Source organism: Anomaloglossus baeobatrachus, chromosome 6 (genome assembly GCF_048569485.1).
Source record: "Anomaloglossus baeobatrachus isolate aAnoBae1 chromosome 6, aAnoBae1.hap1, whole genome shotgun sequence".
In the NCBI taxonomy this organism is placed as follows: domain Eukaryota; kingdom Metazoa; phylum Chordata; class Amphibia; order Anura; family Aromobatidae; genus Anomaloglossus; species Anomaloglossus baeobatrachus.
The window spans coordinates 436,391,837-436,419,818 of record NC_134358.1 but is presented as its reverse complement, the minus strand read 5'-3'; the positions used below and the strand labels follow the sequence as shown (position 1 = coordinate 436,419,818).

General features: G+C 44.4%; 1 protein-coding gene across 2 annotated transcripts in view; it reads right to left on the bottom strand.

The window, feature by feature from the left end:
* Positions 1-21,743: 21,743 nt before the first annotated feature.
* MTURN (maturin, neural progenitor differentiation regulator homolog) overlaps positions 21,744-27,982 on the bottom strand; it is a 34,881-nt gene continuing 28,642 nt past the window's right edge. Inside the window, exons 3-4 of one of the 2 annotated variants that reach the window (XM_075315218.1) lie at positions 27,520-27,677; positions 21,744-23,085 (exon numbers count right to left, since the gene is read on the bottom strand). In XM_075315218.1, the coding sequence (XP_075171333.1) occupies positions 27,567-27,677 (111 nt within the window). In that variant the 3' untranslated portion in view covers positions 21,744-23,085; positions 27,520-27,566. Of the gene's footprint in view, positions 23,086-23,165; positions 27,678-27,982 lie in introns of those variants that run through there. The other variant, XM_075315217.1, reaches the window with a different exon arrangement.

Below are 27,982 nucleotides of genomic sequence, written 5' to 3'. Positions count from 1 at the left end.
CCGCTCCAACACAGATTTAATCTGCCGGCGCGACTGTACTAGCAGACCAAACCTGCAGCATCGGGCGACAGCACGCGTGCCACCAGAATGGGCTCAGCGTGCCCCTGATGGCACGCGTGCTATAGGTTCGCCATCACTGGTCTAGGCTATGAATCGTTTGTCCAGTGTAATATAATAAGATAATATGTCCTTTGAGTGCTTTATGTATTGCTTCTCCACATATACCTAATTGAACGGAATGCATACCAAAACAAATAATGCTTAGGGCTAAGTAGAATAATTTTTGGTTAATGAATAAGTAACTAACATTCTTGAATAGAAGAGATACTTATCTGTAGTTTCCAATAAGTAACTGACATACATGAATAGAAGAGATACTCATCTGTAGTTTCAAATAAGTAATTGACATTGTTCTATCCATAGACTCTCGTCAATGCCTAGACACACCTGAAATGCTTTACTAAGGAATGTTGCTCAAATAAGGGAATGAGCTAGACCCAAGCTAATTGGTTGGTTAAGAGACAATGCAGAATAACTGTATAAGAATGTTATGCTTTGAACACAAGGGTTAGAAGACCTCTACTGTGCTTCTCCAAAATAGAGATACGTCTCTGTGTGGTCATTTTCCTGATTCATATACATCGGCGCAGTTCTGATTCGGAATCCTCCTCCCAGATCCTGAGAGACCCGGAGGTCTCCTCCAACAATACAACTAAATATTAAAAAACCTGTCTAAGTTGGTTAACCAATTTTTGGAACTTATCTCTATCTTCTGGATAGAGGATGACTTTCCGTTCCCTACAGATCTGACCGCTGGGACCCCCACGATCCTGAGAAACGTAATTCTGAATAGCTCCATCTAAATCATATTAGTATAGTATTTGAGCTGGTGGGGTTTGTGTGCCAGGGCTGATTTTTGGTCTCAGTTCAGCTCTTGGCTCCTGACATACACAGCTCTGCTGAGGAGCTATTTTTGGTCCCAGTTCAGCGCTTGGCTCCTGACATACACAGCTCTGCTGAGGAGCTGACTCTGTTGCATTAAAATGTGTGCCTTTTTACATACTTGCACTTAGCTCTGTTGTGGTGCTGACTCTGCTGTATTATTTTAAGAATGCCAACTAACATACACAGTTTTGCTGAGGTGCTGGCTCTGCTGAGTTATTGCAAGTGTGCCTCCTCTGCTTCCGATCCCATACAGAATATTTAGCTCTGCTGCTCAACACTACTTCAAGTTGCCATCCAACATACGCAGCTCTTAACATCCATGACTATCTGCTGAGCTGAAACTAGAACTGTTGACAATGATGTATATTCAGCCACATTTCTTTGCTGTGCCAATGCCTCTGGTCCGTGCTGAAAATCCAGATCTAAAGCTTACAAAATCCACCTCACTAGATAAGTCTTAATACATTGTGCTTCATCGACATGCTCAAACTTTCATCTAAAGAATTCAAAACAGTCCAATTAGCATATCTGTGCCAATATGAGTTAGCATAGCCTTTTTTTAAGTATAGTAGAACATGTAGCTTTTTTGTTGTAGGAATAGATCAGGAGATCCTACGAAAGTAAACCTCTGATGGTAGGCATTAGGCAGAAAAAAAACAAATAAACAAAGCTTTAAATTATTGTAGATTTTACAGCCTGAAATACGTAGGATTGTTAAGAATGTCAGGCACAAATGGACTAAAAACACTTCATTTTCTTTTGTCCTTAAGTACAGAGTTAATAAATATGTTAAGTATTTTACCATGATACTAAGTAAGGCTTAGTTACAAAATGACTAGAGACAAATTATTGAGTAACCTAATTCCAGATAAATCTAGGCACTACGTTTATAGTTAAATACACTATTGGGTCCAAGTGATGCATTTAAAATGTGTTTGAATTTTTATGTATTAGTGACCTCTAGAGGAAACCTCTTCAAAGTGGTAATAATACCTCTTCTACTGTGATGCCTTATTATTAATTCTAGCATAGAAATACAATATCATATATCATGTTATTTAGACACAACCAGTTTTTGTTATGATTGTGTCTCCAGACAATAAGCTTTAAGAATGTTGGGCTTATGCTCTACAAACCTGGAATGCTTTTCATTTCATCTATTACTCCAGCTGAAAAATAAAGCTAAAGGGGCTGTTTGGGAATAAAATAAAATATATACTCGTATTTTCTTTTCCTCCAGAAAGATGGCACATTTTGTTAAAAGCCTGTATCACTTATTACAGTCACTTGAATTATTATGGATAAGAGTAAAAACAAGTGAGGGGCGATTAGTAAAATATTCGGGTTTGGATTATTCGTACTGAATAAATCCTACTATTCGTGTATTCGTACCGAATAATGAACCTAATGCAAGTCAATGAGAAACTCAAATATTTTTCCAGAGGATTTTTCACAGAGGTCTGGGAGGTTTTTAAAATGCTGCAATGGATGGGAAAGTGCTGATACTGAATGGAAACAGCATGGGGAAGATGACTAGATGCATTTCTAACTCACAGTTAGGCGTGCTTTGCACGTTGCAACATCGGTAACAATGTGTTACCGATGCTGCAGCGATAGTCCCGCCCCCGTCGCACGTTCGATATCTAGTGAAAGCTGCCGTAGCGATTATTATCGCTACGGCAGCTTTACACGCACATACCTGCCATGCGACGTCCCTCTGGCCGGCGACCCGACTCCTTCCTTAGGGGGCGGGTCGTGCGGCGTCACAGTGACGTCACACGGCAGGCGGCCAATTGAAGCGGAGGGGCGGAGATGAGCAGGATGTAAACATCCCGCCCACCTCCATTCTCATTGCAGCCGGCGGCAGGTAAGTTGAAGTTCCTCGCTCCTGCGGCTTCACACACAGCGATGTGTGCTGCCGCAGGAGCGAGGAACAACATCGTACCTGTCGCTGCACCGGCATTATGGAAATGTCGGAGGCTGCAGCGATGATACGATAACGACGCTTTTGCGCTCGTTCATCGTATCAAAAAGGTTTTACACGTTGCGATATCGACTGCGACGCCGGATGTGCGTCACTTTCGATTTGACCCCATCGACATCGCACGTGCAATATCGCAACGTGCAAAGCCGCCCTTAGTTTCTGGGAACAATTTTGTCAGAGTATTACACCACTTTTACAGAGTGACAATAAAAGCTTCAAAACTAAATCTAAATTGGATTTTACAGAAAACAATTGTGATGCTAGTCACTACTTACGGGTAGCACAAACGGTAGAGTAGTCAGCAAAGCTGGGGTCTGGTAACAGGAGGGCACACAAGGCAGAGGCGTATCTAGGGGGGTCTGGCAGGGCATCTGCCCAAGGCGCAACTATCAAGGGGTGCTGTGAAAGTCTCCCCAGGGGCATTGTTTGCCGCTCCATAGTGGGAGCCAGCCATTCTCTGAGCGCAGCTGTCAAGCTGACAGCTGGACTCATAGAATCTGCAGTGCGCGGCTCAAACTGATCAATTGTCCTTGTATCTGTCAGACACAAGGACAATTGAAGCGGTGACCACCGACACTGACTTCTGGGTCAGAGCGATGTCTGTAGTGTGATCATGTCAGCTGATCACACGGCTGACCCGGAAGTCAGGGCTGCAGGGCAGAGGCTGCGGAGAGCGCTGATGATAAATGCGCCAGTGGAGCTGAAGACGCGAAGGAGGAACAGTGAGGGGGGGTATCTATGCACACACAATGGGGGGACAGAGGGTGGGGAGGGGGCAGTATCTATAGACACTGTATGGGGGAGAGAGGGTACTATCTGCGGACACAGTATTGGGGAACATAGGGTGTGGAGGGGGCAGTATCTATAAACACAGTATGGGGGAGAGAGGGTGGGGAGAGAGAACTATCTGTGGACACAGTATGGGGGATAGAGGGTGGGGAGGGTTCAGTATCTATAGACACAGTATGGGGTAGAGAGGGTGTTATCTGTGGACACAGTGTGATGGGAAGAGAGGATGGGGAGAGGGAAGTATCTTTGGACACAGTATGGTGTGAGAGAGTGAGGGGTCATGTATGGGGAGAGAGGGTGAGGGGTGATGTATACAGAGAAAGTATAGGGAGTGAGGGCTAATGTGTATACATAGTATAGGAAGTGAGGGGTAATCTATACAGACATAGTATAGGAAGTGAGGGGTGATATATACAGACATAGTATAGAGAGTGAGGGGTGATGTATACAGACATAGTATAGGAAGTGAGAGGTGATGTATGGTGAGAGAGGGTTATGTATACAGACATAGTATGTGGAGCGATTGGGGGAATGTATACGGACGTAGTATGGGAAGCAAACAGGTGAAAAAACTTGGAAGACATAATGAAGAGTGACATGGTATGAGGAGCAACTGAGCAGGATGGGGAGTGAGGGGGGAAAGTATATGGACACACAGGAGGTAGTGAGGAGACAGTAAGGGATGAGAAAAATGTGAGGGGGCACAGAATAGAGTCTGGGTAGTGGAGGGGGGTGGTATGGAGAGGGGGCAGAATGGGAGGACAGTGTGAGGCCATAGCGAGGAGAGGGTGGGATGAGAGGGCACAGTATAAAGGACAGTGTGAAGAGTGGGCTCTGTATGGAAAGGAGAGGGCAGTGTGGAGGGCATGTACCATAAGAGGGATAGTGTGTGGGTAATATTTTGTGCAGAAAACACAGGGAGGGGCCTTTATTTATTCTTGGGCACAGCATAGGGCAGATATTTTTAAATAGGAGTATTATAATCATTTTGCTATTTTTAGGGGCATCGTGTCGGGATGTGCTGCAGAAGAATGGAGAAGATGGAAATCTGCAGAGACGAGATGTGAATGTGAAAAGTCATCATGGCGTCAGGACAAGACGAAGAATAGATAGAAATGACTCGGAGACAACATCATCTACAAGGTACCTGAATGTAAATGTTTATTTGTGATACTGACTATGTCACATCATTAGTCCTCTGTCCCACTTGCACATCGACACTGATATGAGAGCAATGGGACCCCCACTGATCAGCTGTTCTTGGTCCAGGTGGCCGGAAATGCTTATTTCTGAATCTGCTCCATCTTCTGATAGAAGCAGATTCAGATTCTAATAGGAGGCTGCTGCCACTATCAGAAGATGGAGCAGTTCCAGAACTGAGCACTTCCGGCACCCCACGCTGCCATGTGCGTTCCCCCTCCCCCACCCCACGCCGCCATGTGCGTTCCCCCTCTCCCACCCCACGCCGCCATATGCGTTCCCGCTCTCCCACCCCACGCTGCCATGTGCGTTCCCCCTCTCCCACCCCACGCTGCCATGTGCGTTCCCCCCTCTCCCACCCCACGCTGCCATGTGCATTCCCCCTCTCCCACCCCACGCTGCCATGTGCGTTCCCCCTCTCCCACCCCATGCTGGCGCTGCCGCACACGAGTTATAAAAAGAAAAAAAAAAAAAGCAACACACAACTTACCTGCACACGCTCCCCCGCTGCACGCTGCTGGGTCCTCAATTCCCACGCGGCCAGCAGACGACGCCGGCACTGCTCTCTGACGCTCCTCCGTCTCCTAGGCAACCCACTGCAGCCTGAGGGGGGGAGGAGTGTCAGAGCGGAGGAGAAATGTCTCCTCCGCTCCAACACAGATTTGATCTGCCGGCGCGACTGCACTAGCAGATCAAACCTGCAGCATCGGGCGACAGCACGCGTGCCACCAGAATGGGCTCAGCGTGCCCCTGGTGGCACGCGTTCCATAGGTTCGCCATCACTGGCCTAGGGAAACAGCAGAGCATCTCCTAATGTGCAAAATGCTCTGCGCAGAGGATTCATGACAATAATCTTAAGAAACGTTCTTTCCTGTATGATGACTTGTATATGAGGCAAATGACAAAGAGAAAAAAAATTTATCCTCCCCTTTAGCCACAGCTGTGTCAAGGTTGGCAGACAGTCCTGTGGTGTCCAGCTGTAGAAGGTCACAGCTTTTGGCTACAAAAACTTTTCCCTAACATTCTATTTTTCCTCCTGTGGTGTAAATGGTATCCTATATATCTTCTTATCTGCTTGGAGTTAATCCTTTTTCTTTTACGACCCTGCGAATATCCTCACCTTTCAGCTGTTAATCCTCATCACTATCCCTTGTGTTAAATACCTACATTTCCCCTTGGTGTTTGCTGGTGATAGAGTTATATTCTTACATAGCTGAGTGGAAGCAGTCGGCTTGTAAATTTAATCATCTAGAGAAATGTGGTTGCGATTCCTCTCCCTGAGTCTTCTTGGATATAAGGTGTTCATTTACATCCCCCTGTTTATGCTCCCTGTGTTTTCTTTAGAGCTTAGTGGGGTTGACAAAGTGCTCATCCCATCCGTTCCTTCCCTAAGGTCCAGTTCAGGTTGAGCCAGGATCAGGTATCCTGCTCGGCGCATAGGTGCAGAATCTATCTAGGGTGGTCAGGAGAGCCAGGGGCCAGCAAAAGGTTGGATCAGGGATCACTATTTCCCCCTTCCCCAGACACAGGGTTTCCCTCTTCCCTTCCTGCCCTTTTCATCGTTCGCTTGGTATTTCCCGGTAACTAGCGGCAGTTATTTTGTCAAAGCTGCCAGCGGAACAAGCAGGATTTAGGAAAGACAGAGGAACAAGTGATGTAATTGCTATCATTAGATGGATAATGGAAAAGGCCAAAGAATATAAAAAGGATCTTTAGTTTTGCTTCATCGACTACACCAAATCCTTTGATTGTGATCGGCCTCATTAGGAACCTTTAAATCGACTGAGAAGCAACAGTCCGAATGGAACATGGTAACTCAGCATGGTTCAAACTAGAACGAGGTGTTAGACAAGGCGCCATCCTGTCACCATTTCACTATCCTCAGGAAGGCTGGACTAGCCAAAAAAGAAGGAATCAAAATTTCTGGACATATCATAAATAATCTTAAATACGTAGTGTAAATGGAATGAAGAACTGATTACGGAGTGTCAAGTTGGAAAGCTTTAACATGGGACTCCTACTCGATACAAAGAAGACAAAGATATTGATTGCTGCCAAGTATGACCACGACACATTTGAAATGGACGACCACAAACTGGAAGTTGTAAAGGACTTCAATCTACCCATTTCAATGATCACTCAAAATGTAGCAATGACACCGAAAGTCAATAGGAGAATAGCTAAGGACAAATCAACAATGAAGTCACTGTACAAGGTCTTCGAATCGAGGAACATTTCACTAGTATAGAAGTTACGGCTCATATATAGTCTGTAGTTTTGCTATGGTAACATATGGATGAGAAAACATACAATAAAGGAACAAGACAGAAGGAGAATCAAAGCCTTCAAAATGTGGTGCTGGAGAAGTTTGTTATCAATACCATGGATAGCAAGAAGAACAAACAAATCAATTTTAGAAAAATTCAGGCCAGACATGTCAGTTGAAGAAAGGATCACCAAGCTAGGAAATGCCTATTTTGAACATATCATACGAAGAGAGCAATTGCTGGAGAAGGACACCATGGTCGAAAAACTAAAAGGAAGAAAGCGAAGAGGAAAACCAGCAGTTATGATTGTGTAGTAAATTCACATGGGATAAATAAGTAAGACCCTGAAAATACTGCAAATGACCCAGTTGATTTCTGTACAGATTAGAGATTTGCGCCCCGAAGTCCCTAGAGGTTCCTGCTTGGACTAGAATGGCCCTAAGTTCGGATTAAACGGTGCCAAATTGAACCTGTGCTGTGAGTGCTTCACGTTCCTGCTAAGGAACTAGAAGGCAAAACAGAGTGTAATATACCTAGAGAAAGGACAGAGTGCTGAGATAAAAAGAGTTACCAGAGTGAGTAACAACAAACCATAAAATACAAGGCAAATAATGCTTAAGAGTATGATGCCTACCTACTACTAAGAAATTAAAGATTGGTGAAGGGTGAAAAGCATAAACAGCGGGGAGAAAACCCCTTACCTGGTCTTTCACTGACTGGCATAAAACAACGGCAGTATGGCTGGACATCCAAATTAAAATATCAGCAGGAAATAGCAGCTGGGGGTAGGTACTTATAGCCGCACCCGAAAGGTGACTGAACAGACAAATAAGTACGGTAAGTGAAAACATCTGTTAACCTAAAAGATCAAACAAGGATAACAGATGATAAACACCCACAGAAAAAGTGTATCTGCCATGGTTTAATAGACAGATAACCCGACCACAAGTCACAAGCTGACAGGTTCAAACCCCGAAGCATGACAGCAGCAACCGGATGGCTTGATATTATCAAGCAAAAATTGGATAGACCCAGGTGGAGCTATCTAGGCTTGCTCAAGATCGATCTTCCTACAGAGTGTTCATCCATCAAGTCGCCATGGCTCGATATTGAGCTGAAGGCCGTTAAATAATAATAAGTAAAGTTATTTATTGAACTTGTATTTGCTGTTGGATTACTTTGTTGTATTGTCATTTATAATCATTTTTTGAGCGACTTTGCTTAATTTATTATGTTTCATGTATTCTTAAACCAATTTTAAACAGAAATAATTCTTTCATTTTTGAGGGGTTCCATGCACTAATTTTGGTCTGAGGTGGCTCTCAGTGCTTTTAAATTGTATCTATGATTCTAGAGTGTTATCCCGGTTATTATTATGTGGGTCTCCTGGTCTAGTTAGGGATTTTTTTGTCTGTTTGTATTATGATATAAACATTAGAAAAAATCCTGGAGGTGGGAGAGATTAGAGTTGCACAGCTAATTTGCTATTAAAAATGAGCTGCCAAGTGAGCATAGCAAATTAATGACTGATAAAAATAGGGTCATAGACAGATCCAGGCACGATAAAAATTCAGCAGCCTTACCTCTCTGTGTTGTGCTGTGGCTGTGTCGAGCCATGAGGTCCACTAGTCTAACAGCTGGAGCAACATCAGAGATGTCCTCACTTCCTGTAATCCGACTTTGTATCTTGGTCAGCAAGTAGCTCAGAATAGACACACCTAATAGCCATAACCTTTCAGTTAACCATAGAAATCAACCATAGAAAACAAGTAACCTAGCAGGCCTGCAAGGCCCCAGGTATGCGTTCTAGGGTTAAAGGGTTTGTACTCCTTTAAAAAAAATAATGGAACCATGCCAGTTCATTAAAAGGGGTTGCCTGGCTATAGACTACCCCTTTAAGACTTTAATGTAAATATGCATTTACCAAAAGGAACTAAGAAAGGATGGATATGTGGTGCCCCTGAGACACCAGGTTGCCACAGGGTAATGCATCTCCTGGAGGTGTGATACCCATCCTGGATTCTAAGGACTCCTCTGCCGGTAAAAGCCACTAACAACACACAAATACACACTAGTTCCCCCTGGGCCTGACTGGGTTACTGGGCTGGAGTAGGATTATAGGGATGGTTAGTCACATTATGGGCACATCTAATCCACTAGTCAGGAGCCTGGGAGAAGCTAGGAGTGTCAGTACACAGAACAGGAAGGAAGGCAGTCAGTCAGGAGTGAGGTGTGAGAGAAGCAAGAGGTTGAAGGGAGAGTTCTGTGGGACCCGCAGTCTGGGCGATGTGAGGACTGGGGTACGGCCTGACCACCGGTGTCGAGTGGACCAGAGGAGCAGTCAGAGAGAAGCAGAGGACATGAGAGCAGTGAGGGGCCGGAGAGGCCAGTTGGTCTGGTGGCGCGGCAGCCACAGAGCTGGCAGGGCCCGAAGCAGCTTGACTACCTGTGTATAGCCTGGGGCTGGAAACTGGAGCTCAGCCCAGGTTCTGTCTTTTAACCGCTGGTGAAACTAAAGGCGCAGGAAGGGTTCATCTCACATGGTACCAGCACAGGAGTCTGAGAAGAAGGGATTCCCTGGAATCCACCTTGGTGGAAGACAGTACCGGGCGGCTGCACCTTTTACTGTGAGTAAAGTGACATCAACCGCAGCACTTGTGTGGACTGAATAATTGCCGACACACTGCACCGCAACACCAGCTCCAAATACTACTACCACCATCATCACCTGCAGGGGAAAAGCTCTACTTTTGGAAGGCCCAAGTCATCAGAGCTGCATATTCCATCAACCCCAGCAGAACTCTGCAGCGGTGGCCCCCAAATCTGGCCGCACACCGCAAGTGGCATAGTCACTACAATCCCCTTTTTATTTTATCCCGCTTTCTATTTTTGGACCGATCCCCCCAGGGTCCATGACTGGCCACGACCCCTAAGTGTCGCACACTCCCAGGACCGAGTACCCCAAGCTCTAGGGGCGTCGCAGATAAAATATTTATAAACTGGCTCAACTGATAAATTGACAAAAGAAGGAAAAGGCAGTCAGGGATCATGTAAAGTCTCGTTCAGGAGTTGTTTTTTCCATGTGCGACAATAATGGACCGTGATTAGCATCACAGTTTCAAGAGCATTTGGTCAGCGTTTCATCAGTTTTTTTTCACTGCTGAGGAAATAAAAGAAAGTTTCTCCACCTTCTTCTATCTGTCAGTGAAATAAAGAGTAGTAGTAGAGAAGGGAACATCACTGATTTGATGTTCCTTGTGCCTGTTCTCCTGAGGAAGGGAGCAGAGACTCCTGAAACGCGTAGACCTGAGCATGAAATAAAATGACATTAATCTTACAATTTTCATCAATGGTCATTGGCGCGGTGTGAAAAGCCCTTCTCTACTACTACTCTCTGTTATCAGCCTGTGGGATGCTGCTGCCGTGGCCTGGATTTCATGCATTTATAGGAGTTGTGACTTTCACAACTCCATTTGGTGAGTAAAATCTACTTGTGTTTAACCCCGTGTATATTCGGTTAAGACCCTATTGCGCTTTTTATCCACAGCTTCTCTATTCATCTGTCAGTGAAAAACAGACAGCACAAAGATTGTACCTGAATGCTGTCAGATTTTTTTCATGTACCAATAGACTTCCGTTGTCGATTTTGATCTCACAAAGTAGAAGATAAAATACTGTATTTTAAGGACGCACTTGGGAGGAAAATGAGGGGTGCATCTTATAACCTGAATGTTGCTTACTGGGGATGGTGGAGAGGGATCGCAGGAGAAATGCCGCGGGTGCTGTGCTGGAGCTGTGGGCGCTGTGCCAGAGCTGCCCTGTGCTGGGGATGCAAGCCAAAAGTGCTATGCTGAGGCTGCGGGCCCCATTCTGAAAATGTCAGCAGCGTGGGCTTCAAAATAATGGAGCCTAGAGTCAGCGTGTGTGCAGATGGAGCTCTTGGCTCAAGATCTCATCTGCACAAGCGCAACCTCCAGGCGCCATTTTCCTTAAGCCCGCTGCTGGTAGATCAATGGGCCGTAGGAGGCGCGTGCGCAGATGAGATCTGTAGCCGAGAGCTCCATCTGCGCACGTGCCGACTCCGGGCGCCATTACTTTTAAGTCTGCACTGCATTATCACATTATCAAGATGGTGCCCGCAGCCCCAGCACAGCACAACACCCTCGGCCTGCAACCCCAGCACAGTGCAGCTCCTTCGGCCTACAGCACCAGCATGGCGCAGCTCCGGCACATTGCCCACATTTCCAGCACATTGCCCACAGCCCGCCCACAGCCCGCCCACAGCCCCCGCAGCATTGGCCTATTTCACCACTGCCCCTGCCTGTGACCCTACTTTACCACCGCTGTCAGTAAGAAACCACTGGATCGTAAGACGGACCCCCTCTTTTTTTTACCTCTAAATTTGGGGTGCGTCTTATAATCCGATGCATCTTACAAACCGAAAAATACCAGTAATACCCAATAAAATCTTTCTGCAGTCGACAAGACAAGTGTGACTAGGCAATTATTCTCAAGCAAAATAGCAGCTCCTTCTAAGACATCGCCAAGGCAGATAGGACTTATAATTACCCCCGTGAGTAATGTCAGAGTACTTTTAGCCTGAATGACCAAAGGATTGCAGGTTACATAGCTATAATATTTTGTTACATTATGCTGGGATATTGTTACGTAGAGCACTTTTTTCTCTCCACTTTTTATTAGAGGGGGGGGGGGGTTCTAACCTGATTCATAGCTAGTAAACGTGAGAAGTATTGTGTTTTACACATTTTTACTTTTGGATCGTGTATGGCAGGATTTTTATTACATTGTAGCTCATGTGATTTACTTTCAATTGCATTCTAGCCAAAGCTTCGTGTGACATCTGCTGGCAAATAGATGAACATGTATTATAGCAGAATATAGCAAACAACAAGCTCCTTTCTCGTCACTCTCCCCCTCTAAGTGCTGGGTACCAGTCCCATCATCCTCGCAACTGTTGTAAGATGTATCAGCATTCCATCAGTATTTGACAAAACCAGGAGTGGCTCCAAAACACAGAATAGGTGTCAATCTTACAATATAGTTTTTCTCTGTAAGTCCCACTACTGGCTTTGGCATACACACACTAACAATCTTCTGAATTTATATTGGATTAATGTGTTCATAAAAAGAAGTATTAGCTTGTGAATTTTATTTTTTTTTATACCTTATCCTGAAAAAAAAACAACAAAAAAATAGGTTGACAAGACTGGTGGTAATGCCACATCTATCGTAATCCTAAATGACAGGCTTTAAAAGGGGTTGTCTAGGAATTATAAAAAGGCTGATACTATGAAATCTGATAAAATATTAAAACATGCAATTCTCATTTATTCAATCCACATCTATTCAGCAGCGATGACACCACATACATCATCCATATGACTGCTGCAGCTAATCATTGGCTTGAATGTATGACTGCAGTATTTATTTCTGCAGGCAAGACGATAATAACCACCAATGCAGCAGATGCATTTAATCAGTGGGTGATGGAAAAGGGGAATAAGGCTATATTTTTTTAATTTAATTTTACTTTTGCAGAGACAGCTCATTTTAATCATTATTCTAGATAATTAGGCACATCCACGCTGCCAAGTCTACTTATTATTGGACCATAAAACCAACTGTGATGCATGGACTGGCTGCGGGTCCCCTGACCTGAACTTGCCAGCCTCATAATAGAAGATATAAAAAAGGCATGCACTCAACCAATATGTTGTGTACGGGAAAAGACAGATGTGTGAATCCGGTCTTATATTGTGTGTTTTACTGTATTACAAGTCACAGTTATATTTTTATTATTGATTGATGCAAGTATTTACTGCAACCACTTCTAGCAACAATTTAGCCATAACTTAAGCGGGCTTTACACGCTGCGACATCGCTAGCCGATGCTAGCGATGGCGAGCGTGATAGCACCCGCCCCTATCGTTATGCCGATATGTGAAGATCGCTGCCGTAGCGAACATTATCGCTATGGCATCATCACACGTTCTTACCTGCTCAGCGACGACGCTGTGACCGGTGAACCACCTCCTTTCTAAGGGGGCGGTTCGCTCGGCGTCACAGCGACATCAATGAGCGGCCGCCCAATCAAAGCGGAGGGGCGGAGATGAGCGGGACGAACATCCCGCCCACCTTCTTCCTTCCTCATTGCTGGCGTGTGGCAGGTAAGAAGAGGTTCCTCGTTCCTGCGGCGTCACACGTAGCGATGTGTGCTGCCGCAGGGACGAGGAGCAACTTCACCCAAGCGACAGCAGCGATAATTGGGAGAGAACCCCCATGTCAACAAGGAGCGATTTTGGACGTTTTTGCAACGATCCAAAATCGCTCCTAGGAGTCACACACAACGAGATCGCTACAGCAGCCGGATGTGCATCACAAAATCCGTGACCCCAACGAGATCGCTGTAGCGATCTCGTAGCGTGTAAAGCCACCCTTAGTCATATAGTCAACTGGGACTCAGAAATCCATTATCCTTTCTCTCTTTTAAAATTAAGTGCTAGAAAAAAACAGGTTAAAATATGTTTTGTTTTCATAAAGTAGTGTGTTAAAGGAACTACCCTCAGACCCTATATCCACTTTTACGCTAAAGTTCCATAGGCTTCTCAACACGGCTTACAATCTGGGCATTATCTCAGGCAAAGAGAAAAAAATACATGTGGGTGGAACAACCAGTCATACCCACTTTCTATTTGTTGCCCAAGAACATCTCAAAACCATCTGGTTGCCCAATTATTTCTAGTATTAGTAGCCTATTGAGAAGGCTTGTACTTATGTGGACTTCTTACAGCCTTCAGTCTCACAGCTTCCTTTCTTCATCAGGAACACGTCACATTTAGTTATGGGTGGACCTGGACTGTAAAAGGTGCTGGATTGTGTAATTTTTGGGATAATGGGATTGGGGACCTAGTAGACCCTTACGATACTTATCGTCATATATGACCATCATTCTGTATTACCCCCAGCATAGATGTTGTGATATGTGCCTTGCTTAAGGTGCCAACTCAATCCTGTCGTTCCTTTTCTTTGTTTTATCACTGCACTAAAAATGGCATTTCCACCCCCCTCCCCACCCCCCCTTTTTTGTTTTTTTGTTTCACCTTTTCCACTCTGAACATTTATGATATACCTCGGGTCAGTCCATTTGACTAACCTGCTTACTTAGAGGCTCTGCAGCCATCTTTCTATGCAGCCTCTTTGATGATTAATAGGGGGCACCCTTGTATGCCCTTCTACAGTATGGGCATGAGCCTGCTTGGTTACATTGCCACTTGGTTTGCTTATCATACTTACCCGACATCCAGTAACCAGTCTTTTAGCTTAATGTACAGCTTAAGCATAGCTTCTATACACACCCTGTTTGGTACATTGTACAAGTTATCTTGGTATCAGTAGGTGGGACACTGCCTTTAGTGGGCCCTTCTTCAATATGTCAACACAGACTTTGTTATGAGTTATGTTTTATATCAGTAAGTTGGACACTACACATATTGGGCCTTTGTGCAATGGGTTATCCGTGGCCCCTGATAACCATTTAAAAATTACCATTTCACTCCTTATGTACTATTTGCTTAAAGGGAACCAATCACCAGGATTTTCGTATATAAGCTAAAGCCAGTGCTATACTGGCATTATCAGGCTGATTCTATATATACCATTAGTGGTCAGCTCGGATGCTTAGGTTTTGAAATCCAAGAAAGTGAAGTTTGTAAAATGAGCAGCTTTTTGAGTGACAGTTGCACTGGACCAGATAATATATTCATAGTTATCTCCTCCCCCTGTTATGCTAATTATAAGTATTATATAAACGACTCACTTTGTCTAGCAGAACCTGTGTGAGGTCATACCCATGTGACCTGGTATCCAGCTTTGGTGGCTGAGGCCCCGCCCCTTCTGGTCACATGGCTATGACCTCACACAGGTCCTGTTAGACAAAGTGAGGCGTTTGTATAATACTTATGCTAATTCTAACAGGGGGAGGGGATAACTATGAATATATGATCTGCTCTACTGCAACGGTCACTCAAGAAGCTGGTGATTTTACAAACTTCACTTTCTTGGATTTCAAAACCTAAACATCCGAGCTGACCACTAATGGTATGTATAGAATCAGCCTGATAGTGCCAGTATAGCACTGGCTTTAGCTTATCTTATCTTACCTTTAGCGAAAATCCTTGTGATTGGTTCCCTTTAAGTACAGCTGTTTCTTCCTTCCTACACCTCCACAGTGGTGTGGCATGGGGAAGGCATTTTGGGTGTTTTTTCTAATGATATACCCATTATATGGATCTTTTGTGTCTACCTGGACTTCCAGCCAACTAGAACCTCCAAATTATTTACAAAAATATACAATTATATGCTCGTTCTGTTTATGGAAGAAATCTCTAAATCATTAGGTATCAAACACTTCTTGCCCTATGGCCGATTATTGTTTTCTGCACCATATTACCAAACTCTCTATGTTCCGAGGTCTCTGTAGGGCTTAATCGTTTTAATCAGGGCAATGGACTTTAAAATTGCCTAGTTTCTAACCTTGCCGTTCAATTGCACGTGACATGAGGGCCAATAGCTTCTACTGGACGTTTTGGCTCCATGCTCTGGCTCATCCGTGCTTCATCCATGTACATTACCTTGTGAGCATTTATCTTTGTGTATATAACTGCCATAATACTCAACCATTACCAGACATCAGGTCTTTTATGTTTTTAAAATTGTCACTGAACACTTGGTTTTTGTCTCTTGTACTTGAATTGCTATGTCTATAATACCAACGCTGGACACTTAAACGGTTGCCCTATTATATATATATATATATATATATATATATATATATATATATATATATATATATAATTGCCTTATTCTGTCTGTCTGTCTGTCTTGCTCCAAAATTGTGTCCTTACGGTGACAAACAGCGGATTGGCCGCTGGGCTCGCCATGGCCCCGCCCCCCGCACGGATTGGCCGATCGCTTCGCCTCGGCTCCGCCCCCTCGCACGGATTGGCCTCTCGCCCCGGCCCCCTGCACGCATTGGCAACTCTTCCACGCCCCGCCCCCCTCACGCATTGCACGCTCGCTCTGGCCCCGCCCCTCGCACGCATTCCCCGAACCGACTCCCTGCAGCGGCGGAACACACACACACACATCAGATCACTCTCACTCACACACACCTCACACACACATCAGATCGCATCCACACACTCACAACATCCCGTGATATCGCTTGCTTCTCGGCGGCGATACTGTGCGTGCAGTGACCTTCCAGGACCTGCTGGAGGATCACATGGCAGGAAGCATGTGGTATCTCCGGATGTTGTGATTGTGTGAGCGCGTATGTGCGATATCGTCAGTGTGTGTGTGCGTGTATGCGATCGGATGTGTGTGAGTGTGTTCTGATGTGCAAGTGTGTGTGTGTGTGAGTGTATGCGATCGGATCTGTGAGTGTCAACAGAGGAGCACGGCATGCAGCACAGCTGCTGGGACCGCCCACCGGTGGGCACAGGGAGAAGTGGGGTGTGTGTGTGAGTGTATGCGATCAGATGTGTGCATATATACTGTCTGATGTGTGACTGTGGAGGGAGCACGATGGGGGGTGCACAGCATGGGGGATGGAGCACGATGGGGAGTGCACAGCATAGGGGATGGAGCACGATGGGGAGTGCGCAGCATGGGGGATGGAGCACGATGTGGAGTGCGCAGCATGGGGGATGGAGCACAATGTGGAGTCCGCAGCATGGGGGATGGAGCACAATGGGGAGTGCGCAGCATGGGGGATGGAGCACAATGGGGAGTGCGCAGCATGGGGGATGGAGCACAATGGGGAGTGCGCAGCATGGGGGATGGAGCACAATGGGGAGTGCGCAGCATGGGGGATGGAGCACAATGGGGAGTGCGCAGCATGGGGGATGGAGCACAATGGGGAGTGCGCAGCATGGGGGATGGAGCACAATGGGGAGTGCGCAGCATGGGGGATGGAGCACAATGGGGAGTGCGCAGCATGGGGGATGGAGCACAATGGGGAGTGCGCAGCATGGGGGATGGAGCACGATGGGGGGGTGCGCAGCATGGGGGATGGAGCACAATGGGGAGTGCGCAGCATGGGGGATGGAGCACGATGGGGGGGTGCGCAGCATGGGGGATGGAGCACGATGGGGGGGTGCGCAGCATGGGGGATGGAGCACGATGGGGGTGCGCAGCATGGGGGATGGAGCACGATGGGGGGGTGCGCAGCATGGGGGATGGAGCACGATGGGGGGGTGCGCAGCATGGGGGATGGAGCACGATGGGGGGGTGCGCAGCATGGGGGATGGAGCACGATGGGGGTGCGCAGCATGGGGGATGGAGCACGATGGGGGGTGCGCAGCATGGGGGATGGAGCACGATGGGGGGTGCGCAGCATGGGGGATGGAGCACGATGGGGGGTGCGCAGCATGGGGGATGGAGCACGATGGGGGGTGCGCAGCATGGGGGATGGAGCACAATGGGGAGTGCGCAGCATGGGGGATGGAGCACGATGGGGGGGGTGCGCAGCATGGGGGATGGAGCACGATGGGGGTGCGCAGCATGGGGGATGGAGCACGATGGGGGTGCGCAGCATGGGGGATGGAGCACGATGGGGGGTGCGCAGCATGGGGGATGGAGCACGATGGGGGGTGCGCAGCCTGGAAGATGGAGCACGATGGGGGGTGCGCAGCATGGGGGGGGATGGAGCACGATGGGGGGTGCGCAGCATGGGGGGGATGGAGTACGATGGGGGGTGCACACCTCCCCCCAAAACACACACTGGGAACCACAAACACTGCCCTACACAGACACCCACACAGACAACGCCGCACACACACAACACCCAAACACCCCGGCACACACAAATATACGCACATACCGCACGACACACACATTGCACAAAACATACCTCCCCCCAAAACACACACACCCCACACAAACCGCTCAACACACACACAACGCTACAGACACACAGCGCTCCACAAACAACGCAACACACAAACAACACCGCTCTCACCCCCCGCCACACCCAGACAACACCCAGAACATGTACAGCCCCTACACAAACACTTGGTAACTACACACAACAACATCTATATAACAAAAATCATACATTAACTACACAATACGTAAATTCTAAAATACCCAATGCGTAGAATCGGGCCACCTTCTAGTATATTTATATTTTTATTATTGAGACACAAGTATAAATGCATCCTCATTTTTGTGTCTGTAATGATGTCGCTAAACACTTTGTAACTGCCTAACGCGCTTGCTTATACCTTGCTTGGTGTACAGTTACTGATGTCCCTCAGGCTTTTTGTGCCACACAGTAGATATATTTATTATTCCGCTGCCCCATTGACACCCAAGACATTTTGCCTGTCTTTAGGATCAGTGTGGATGAGCACTCTCAACTATCTCACTGGGAGCAACGTGCACACGCTCAAGCGCATTAGTTATCTTTCCACTAAAGCTTTACACACTAATGATCTCATTCTTTGAGCATGCGCTGTATGTGTTAGGCCTGTTTAATACGTCAGTGAAAAACACAGACATGTTAAAAATGCACACGTGGGTTCTACATGTGCTATCCGTGATCCATGATAACAAATGGAGATAAACTCACCTGGCACCACTCCTGCTGTCCATGGTGCTATAGTCTCCCGGATGCTGTGTCCGGCCACTGTGTCTCTCACTGCTGCAGATACTTCTGGGTCAGCTGTGCAGTGCATAAATGCATATGCATGAGAACAATAAACCAGCTTGGAGAGAGCTGCGGACGGAGAGAGCGTTGCTGGAGATGGGAGAGTTTAAAAAGCTTTTTATTATCAAAGTATGTGTTTTTCTGGTATGTTTTTCACAGATCACACCATAGTGACACCAAAAAAAAAAACCGAACACGTCTCCATGCGGAAGACACGTGTGTATTCAACGCAGACACCTTCAGTAAAAAATCACCGATTTGTGCGCAGACTCATTGATTTTAATGGATCTGCATATGTCCGTGATTCTGGTGCGTATAAAAACTGTCACATATGTACCAGAATCACTGACATGTGAAACAGGCCTTAGGGCTCATGCGCACGCTGCGTAATAGCATGCATTTACGCTGCGTATTGCACTGCAGCGTAAATGCATGCGTCCTACATCCCCAGCACAATCTATGTAGATTGTGCATGATACGTGCGCATATTGCTTTTATGATTGCAGCGATTTGGGTGCTAAAATTTTGACCCAAATCTGCACGTTCAAAAAAGCAGCATGTCAATTATTTCTGCGTGCTGGATGCAGCTCCCACTCTGTCTATGGTGGGGGCAGCAGCCATAGCGCATGAAATCGGCTTTTCTAACAAAAATACTGCATTCATTATGCAGTGTTTCTGCAGCGATTTGACGTGCACATGTGCTGTCAAATCGTTGCAGAAGAATCAGCAGCTACGTGCGCATGAGCCCTAACTGTGAAGGAGTTTGCCATTTCATGTTTCTATTTCGTTCTGCGCAAGTATTAGGCAATTGCTCCACCCACCTCAATTTCCTGGACTCTACCACAGACACCGGCATTTACTGAGGTTTGACTAATTGCTCATTGCTATCACTATAATTTATGCTAACACCGTAGGCTTCACATACACCTGATGAACCTTTGCTCTACAGCTATACATGTGGGCCATTTCCTCTGACACCCTGGTTGTTCCAGGCTGAGCTCTCCCACAGCTATGTCGCACTTGATAGGTGCTTGTAAGTTATCAATGACCATGTTCCCCACATGGCTTCAGCATTCATTCTCTCCTGCAAGAGCCTCACGAGCATCATTCTTGTAGCATCTTTTAGGCTATGTGTGCACTAGAAAGTGCCTTTTTCTTAAGAAAAAAAACGGACACTCTGAAAGAATCCCGCACCCTCATTAAAAACCGCGGTAAAACCGCACCTGCGGATTTGTCGCAGATTTAACGCAAGTTGGTCTCCACGGTTTTTACCATTATCTATGGCAAAAACCACAGGTACCTGCGCAAAAGAAGTGAAACGCTCATTAATTCCGCAGCGGAAAATCCGCGGGTATAAAAAAAAAAAAAAAAAAAAAACGCAGTGTGCGCACAGCATTTTTTTTAAACCCATAGGATTTGCTGGGGAATGACTGCAGCAATTTTAGACACATTTTCTGCAGCAATTCCGCGGCAGAATCTGCAGTGTGCGCACAGGGCCTAAAGCGGGCTTTACACGCTGCGATGTCGCAAGCGATGGCACTCGCCCACGTCGGTGGCATGTCACGGGGGGTGTCACACGCAATTACCAGTTCACCGACGTCGCTGTGGCTGCCGAACAATCTCTCCTTTAAGGGGGAGGTTCGTTTGGCGTCACAGCAGCGTCACTAAGCGGCCGCCCAATAGAATCACAGGGGGTGGAGAGGAGCGTCCGGAACATCCTGCCCACCTCCTTCATTACACATTGCCGGCGGCCGCAGGTACGGTGTTGTTAGTCGTTCCTGCGGTGTCTCACACAGCGATGTGTGCTGCCGCAGGAACGACAGACCACCTGCGTTCCAAACGAGGAACGATTTTTTTAAAAATGAACGAAGTGTACACGACAAACAATTTGACATCTTTTTGCGATCGTTACGGATCGCAAAAAGGTGTCACACACAACGACATCGCTAACGAGGCCGGATGTGCATCACCAACACTGTGACCCCGACGATACCTCGTTAGCGATATCGTTGTGTGTAAATGGGCCTTTATTCTGCTTTTATTGCTAAGATTGCTGACTGGTACTATGCACCCTTATATATAGATTTTCATTGTGTGTGGACTATTGATTAGTACATTGCACATGTATGCTACATGGGGTCTTGAGCTACCCATTTCCCACTAGGTCTTGAGTTTTTGTCCCTCTACTGATTGCAAACACACACACCTACACTCTGTTTTATACATTGGTATTATTTGATATTGTATTGTACTCCTTTCCCTTGTGTGGAGGCTACTGTTCATGAACCCTCTTTCCTTGGCATATTGTGTATTTGAGACTTTACGCCAGCCTGGCCTATGGTGGACACTAAGGGTTGTCATTTATTGATTTATAGGTTTTAAGTGTTTTTTCTATGGTATTCAATAAAATATATTTTTCTTAGAATTCAGGTATGCATTGTCTTTCTATTTCTAATAAATTGTCCAGGTCGTTCTTGGTGTGTGGCCTTCAAAATAAACAGGACATCGTGCAATAATAAGAAGTCCAAAAATCAATTCTGAAGATCCACTATTTGAGAGGGAAGTTAATTGTTGCCAGATACAACTCATCTCCCAAGAAAAAAACCAAAAGAATCGGGTGTTTAAATTCAACATTTCTGTTGATAAGATGGTGGAAGGACCAAATATATTGGATTAAAAGGATGGTCCTGCTGAAATGGGAGTGTGGGGCAAATTTAAACCAATGTTTATGGGGTGAATTCAACATAAGAATAGAAAAAGTTGGATTAGTTTAATGGCAGAAAATGCAACCAAGAAGATCAATCTGATTAAATAAAAGACCAGACACTTTTTGTTAGAGTGTAGATGATTTATTAACCAAGACCCCAGTCCACAGATAGAAGCAAACATCTTTTACATGCAATGCCACCACAAACCTTTGTCTACATGAAATACAAAGCATTTTTTTGTGTTTTTTTTTTTGTTTTGTCTTACATACAGCTTGGTAACTTACACAAAAGATTAAGTTGTCGGAAGCAACTTTGGAAACAATGCAAATCTGGATATGGTATTGAGCTATGAATACAGTAAGCTTGTAAAAGGAAGAATACACCCAAACTTGGGGGGGGGGGGAGAGTTAGGCTCACTTCTGTCTGAATAACATGCAAAAATCTTCCTTGTTCTGGCATGTGCGACCAAGAAACCAACTTAAGTGAATAGAATGGCTGCCCACTGTGCCATTGTTTCAGTAATTATATTTTTAAAGGGTATGTTCACTGTTTAACATCATTTTCCAACGTGTATATGATATAATCCAGCTAAATGCTATTCAGCAAAGCAAATAAATTAATTTTATTATTTATCATGTAGTGATCCATAGCTACAGGTGTATTCACAATGCTACAGGTTGTTACAGTCAACATGCTTGTCAAACAAGATGGCCGAGCTCCTGTACAGGAGTGGTGGGATAGGTAGTTTACTTGTATTTAAGAATTATACTTTTCTTGGTACAAAAGACAATACTTTCCAATTTGCAGCAAAAATTCTGTGCAGAAAGTGCATCAAGAAATGATGTGAGGTTTCTGTTTGAACCATGCATAATTGTGAAAGCAGCTCTTGAATATAATATAATTTGTACAGGTTAGGCCAGGGTCACACTTGTGAGAGACTCGCACTATTCTTGCATCACATCACCTGGCACGGCCGCACGCTCTGCTGACTGGAGCAGGTCGGCTGCATGTATTTCTATGCAGCTGAGATACTCCTGTTCGGAGAGTGTGCAGCCGTGCCAGGTGATGTGATGCGAGTCTCTCGCAAGTGTGACTCCGTCCCTAAAGTAGTCCATCGGCAGTTTATAGCTAGCATATTGTTATCAGTGCCAGATAGGAGACATGAAAAGCTGTTTGAGTTGAAGATCCAAGTGCCTTGAAATCAGTCCCTTCCTGTGCAGTGCCCCAAGATCTCCCTCAACTCTCCCCACAAGCTTCGTGCAATATTTATTAGGGGACTGTGCGTTCAGGGCACTTGTAATTATGCCCACGAAGAACAAAAAAAAAAAAAAAAAAAAAAAAAACAAAAAAACTCCTTCAAAGTCTTGCTGATAGTAAGAACATACACAAAGCTATGTATAAGCTTCTCTAGGTCTCTTCTTTCTATTCCTGTCCACAGAATGAAAACTACGAACAGATTTCCTTAAAAAAAAACAAAAAAAACAACAACATGATGTATTTTGCAAAGTTGCTCCATTATTTAGATCAATTGTATGTGCTTAAAAAAAAAAAAAAGACATACCCTTTAAGTATATAATCGTTCAGAACGTTACAACGCAAAATTAAAAATATTCCTAAACAACTCAGCCAAAAAGGTAGCCCCGACATATTTTGGGTGTAGTATCCCTTTAATTGTAAAATGGATATGAATGTGCTGTCAACCTTGGAGAGGCACTACAAATCTGAATCATTTCAATGAGCATGTACACAATTTGTAGAATAAAAAGAATATTTAAGAATAAATAAAAAGGTCCGCATAGACCTCAAAAGTCAACCTCTCCGGTTATTACACACACAAAACAGTAGCCAATCCCACCCAACTTTGTATTTCAAAGATTTAAAATAAACATCTGATTTAAAAGAGACTTTACTACGTGAACTTCTTCTAGACTGCGGGAAGAGTCAGCCGCACAGAACAATGACACTGAAGACGAGATGGAAGATCTGAGCGGATATTAGCATTTGTCTGGTGCCAAGTGTCAGTCCTTATGTGTGGATATGAGTAGTCAAATGTGATCTGGCAATTGGTCAGACCGATCCGGTTATTGGCCTATGGCTTCTTTACTAGAGTGGATGAGCCAGAAATCAAATTTCAGAAAGTAATAACTTAATAGTAAGTGGACTGAATGGATGATAATGGAATACACTTTTCGCAACAAATTATTCCCAGATCAGCTATATTCTACTGCGTTTGCACAAATCTTTCCCATATTCAAAATTCTAATCATTCAGACTGGCATAATGGACTCATCAGGAGCCTAAGATCATGTATAAAAGAACAGACCAGAATACCTGATGCTTTATATGTTAATAGTACACATTCGATTTGGCTACAGGTCACTGACTTCTGCACTATTTCTTAGACCCGGAATGAAATTTAAAGTCCATGTAAAATGCAAATCAGGCAGATCTTAAAGCAGCAGATCTGCCATACACTCCATTAATCCGTTTTCCACCAATTTTTAAAAACTTCCCAGAGTTGAGATCTTTATAAAAGAAATAAATAAGTATTTGTTACCCCTCTAAACTCCTTGCACTCCAGTCCCGCCACTCTGGTGGTCTCCACTGAAACTAGAATTGATAACATCTTGTCTATCCAGCCTGCTGACCACAAAGGCCACAGATTTGATGTAGGAGTCTGGTCGTCTACCCAATAGAAGAGGGGACCCCCGCAATCAGTGGAAGAAACAGTCAGGTGACTCAACAGACGGGGCACCATTACTTCATGTTCATATAGAGTCCATCATAACAATAGTGCTGGACCAAAGAGGGTTCAGGGGGGTAAGTAACATTTACTTTATATAAAAAAAAAAAAAAAAAAAAGTAGTGGAAAACCCCTTTAACCTTCCGTGAGCCATGTCGAATTTACAATATCTTCCTTCGATATACTATGTAATTCTTCCCAGATTGATCTCCCTGACTCTGTAGTTTCTGTACTCCTTGAGAGCTCGCTGACAGGCAACCTACTAACAGTCAAGGAACTCCCAATACTGTGGCAGGTGGTATAGTGTGAAGATGAGCATAGCAGGAAAATCAGGAGGATCTGTGACTGTAACTAACCAATGTATGAAAGGTTATGCGGTATGCATGGCGCATGAACTGTAATAAGGAATATCGGTCCGCTTCTATTTTTTCTAATATTTCCAGATACAAATATTGCTGTGCTTACTGGTATCAAATTACTGTAGTTACAGATTTTTACAATTTTCTGCTTCAATCCACTTTCTACAAAAAATTTGCCAATTTGCCAGAAATACTTAAGTGTCTGGGCAAGCCTCCTTGTGACTTCTATCATCTGTACTACATCAATGCCACAAAACGAAGAGTTGGTGGCTAGAGGAGGTGAGGGGTGGGGGAGTTCTGACAAGGACAGTTGTGTTGTTAGGCAATGTATCATTGAAACCAGACATAACTCAGCTGTCCGGCTTACAGCAGATCTACCACCATGATGACACAATGCAGCTCAACACCTGTCAAAGCAGTCAATTCCCATCTGAGAGAGTGTTATAAGATTTGTTTTCGACAATTACATTTCAACGGAGAACTCTTATATAAGCCATCATCATCATCATGAAATTTAATCAACTGGTTTTATTAAAGGACTTGTACAAAATTAGAGTTTGCCTTCTGTGGTGCGAAGGCTTTATCTGCAATGAATGGCTGCACCATATACCACTGTACAAGCATAGAATGGCATAGCTGGTCCATAGGAGAAGAACACATTTTTTTCTTCTGTATACTATTGCAAAATAAATCACAATGAGAAAATATGCAAATGCATACCAACATGGTGTGTACCAAAAGGATACGGCTGGCATATGCCAGGTAAATGGAGTTCTGAGGATATGTTCAGCAAATTAAGTTTACAAATAAGTTGTAAAAAATGCCTTACGTTAGAAATGGTGCTATTTCTGGAAATTTCCTTTAGTCACGTAGGACATGAACATACGTTTATCTTCCAGCTTATTGGTCTTAACATTATTTTACAAATGTTGCTGAACTTTTACTTATGCGATTTGTACTCACTTTAGTCGTCGTACTTCAAAATAGCTAAATTCTGACTATACCTGGAGCTTTGATGTTACAAGGTACATCTTACCCAGTGAATTTAAGAAAAAAAATATGTATAATGTTAAATTAATATTACGTTGGGAGTATGCAGTTGATCTACATGCAATATTGTCATAACCCCCCCACACACTTAACTGTAGAAGTATCTTATGTAGCGTCAGCCCCGCTAGCAAAAAAAGCAACAGGAGTCTGGAATGCAAGATATCTATGCATGCTATACTAATATGGCAAACTTGGACACGGTCGTCACAAGATCCTTGTCGCAGAAAGTGTTTGGATATAATACAATGAAAGATTAATGAGTGTAATTGGCTAAATATATCAAGGTATATATTTCCTGCTCTGTGTAATGAATTCCAGTTCAACCATTACAGTGCAAATTATGCTGCCCAACTGAGGGCACCAGCATCTCATGTATGTCTGCAGAATATCCCAGGGCGACTTGCTGATAACCAGTGACTGAAAGAAATTCTTAGGCTGGCTTTACACATCCGATATTCAAGGTCTGAGTATAGGGCAACGATGTCTGGATCCCGCAGGTCTCGAGATCCAAAACTCAACAGCTTCATAGACATACATAAGGTTGTCAAGTTGTGGCCTGTTCATCGCAGTCCTGTACTCAGATTGTGAATGTTGGATGGCCTTATTCTTCACGTCCACCATCACCTTATCTGGTGCAATGCAGTGCGCCACTCATAACCAGTACATCATGGAGGGATAGTATTACTCATAGGAAGCCATGATGTTTGTGTAACAGCAGAACATATATAGGTGTGCGTTAAAGGAAACTAAGCTTGGGGCGTCTGATTGCGGTCTAGTCTACTTCTGATAAGAAATACTGATCTAATGTTAATATTGAACTTCTGCAGTTTGGAAGGACTTTTTCCAAGTACAGAGCTCTCAGTTTTTACACTTTACTATTATCTGTTTTAGTAATAATAAATAATGTATATAACATTTGTAATACATTAAATAATTTATGGGATGAACTACTTATTGGCCACTATGATTTATTACATTTACATAACCAAATAATTCCCATGCTAGACAGGGTGTAAGAGAGGCTTATTAAGCCAAACCACCTCTAAGCTCAGGAACACGAAGTTTAATTGATAAGGAATCCATTTCTGGGAAATCATCTGCAGATTTTCCCCTATAAACTTCATATGTTTATATCATTTTGTAAAATTGGATTGCTTATCGAAGAAGGAACAGTTATTACTTAGTACGCCAGTGCTTTCTATTGCTTCTTGATAAAAGGTAAGACCACAGGCATTCATTAATGACTACACAAATTAAACTTAGTGTTTAGCTCGGGCATCTAGGTACAGTGGCTAAATGACACCATTGCTACTCCATCGGAGATTCGATTACTAATAATGGTGCCTGCAAAAGATTCTATTATACTTTATGGGGGTGGGAATGTGTACCTACAAAAAAGCAACCATGACATTGGATTTCTATTTGGTCTTCCTCAAAATAGCAATAATATTCAGTGCTCGCTATGTTTACTTAAAAACCGTCCATCATGAATACTAATTTTGGGCCATTTAACATTTAAAAGGTCCCCATCCATTGTTATCATATCAGTAATCAGCACTTACAATTCCTATTACTTAGATCCATTCCAAACTAAGCCCAACAACCTGAAAAACAATAGAACTTCTAGAATCAGAAATGGATGGAAAGCAACAAAACTCCCATGGAAACGCTGCTGTCGGCAAGCCTGATGCTCTGCTCGCTGTGAGTGTTTCTGCATTTTTGTCAAAATGTGTTTACTATTACATTATGTTGGGTTTGATTTCCTTCCTATAGTGGATATCCCAGGTTTTCTACTGCTGGCTGACCCCCATCTGCTGGTGATCTGCCTCTGGTTCTTCCTCCTCCACATCTGCATTGTATTCTTCAAAAGTGTCGTCATCCACATCTGGGAGACCGAGTAGCTGCAGGAAATAAAAGTACAAATCCATCAGAGACCAGGTCACATTACATAAATAATAATATAGCTCATAAAGAAAACAACCAGTAGCTAATCGTGGTGCCTTTCTACATAACTAAGAGCAGCAGGTTTAGGTCGAAAGGTCTTGATACGGTAGTTGAAGTCAACTGCATTCGTCGACATCGTTGGGTTAAGCTGACAATTTAATTTTTATCGAGGTGCTGGCCAACTGATCATTGCGGGAGACTTTAATTGGGCATGGCTGATTTTAGTCTGCCCATCGCTTTGCTCAGATGTCAATTTGCAGCC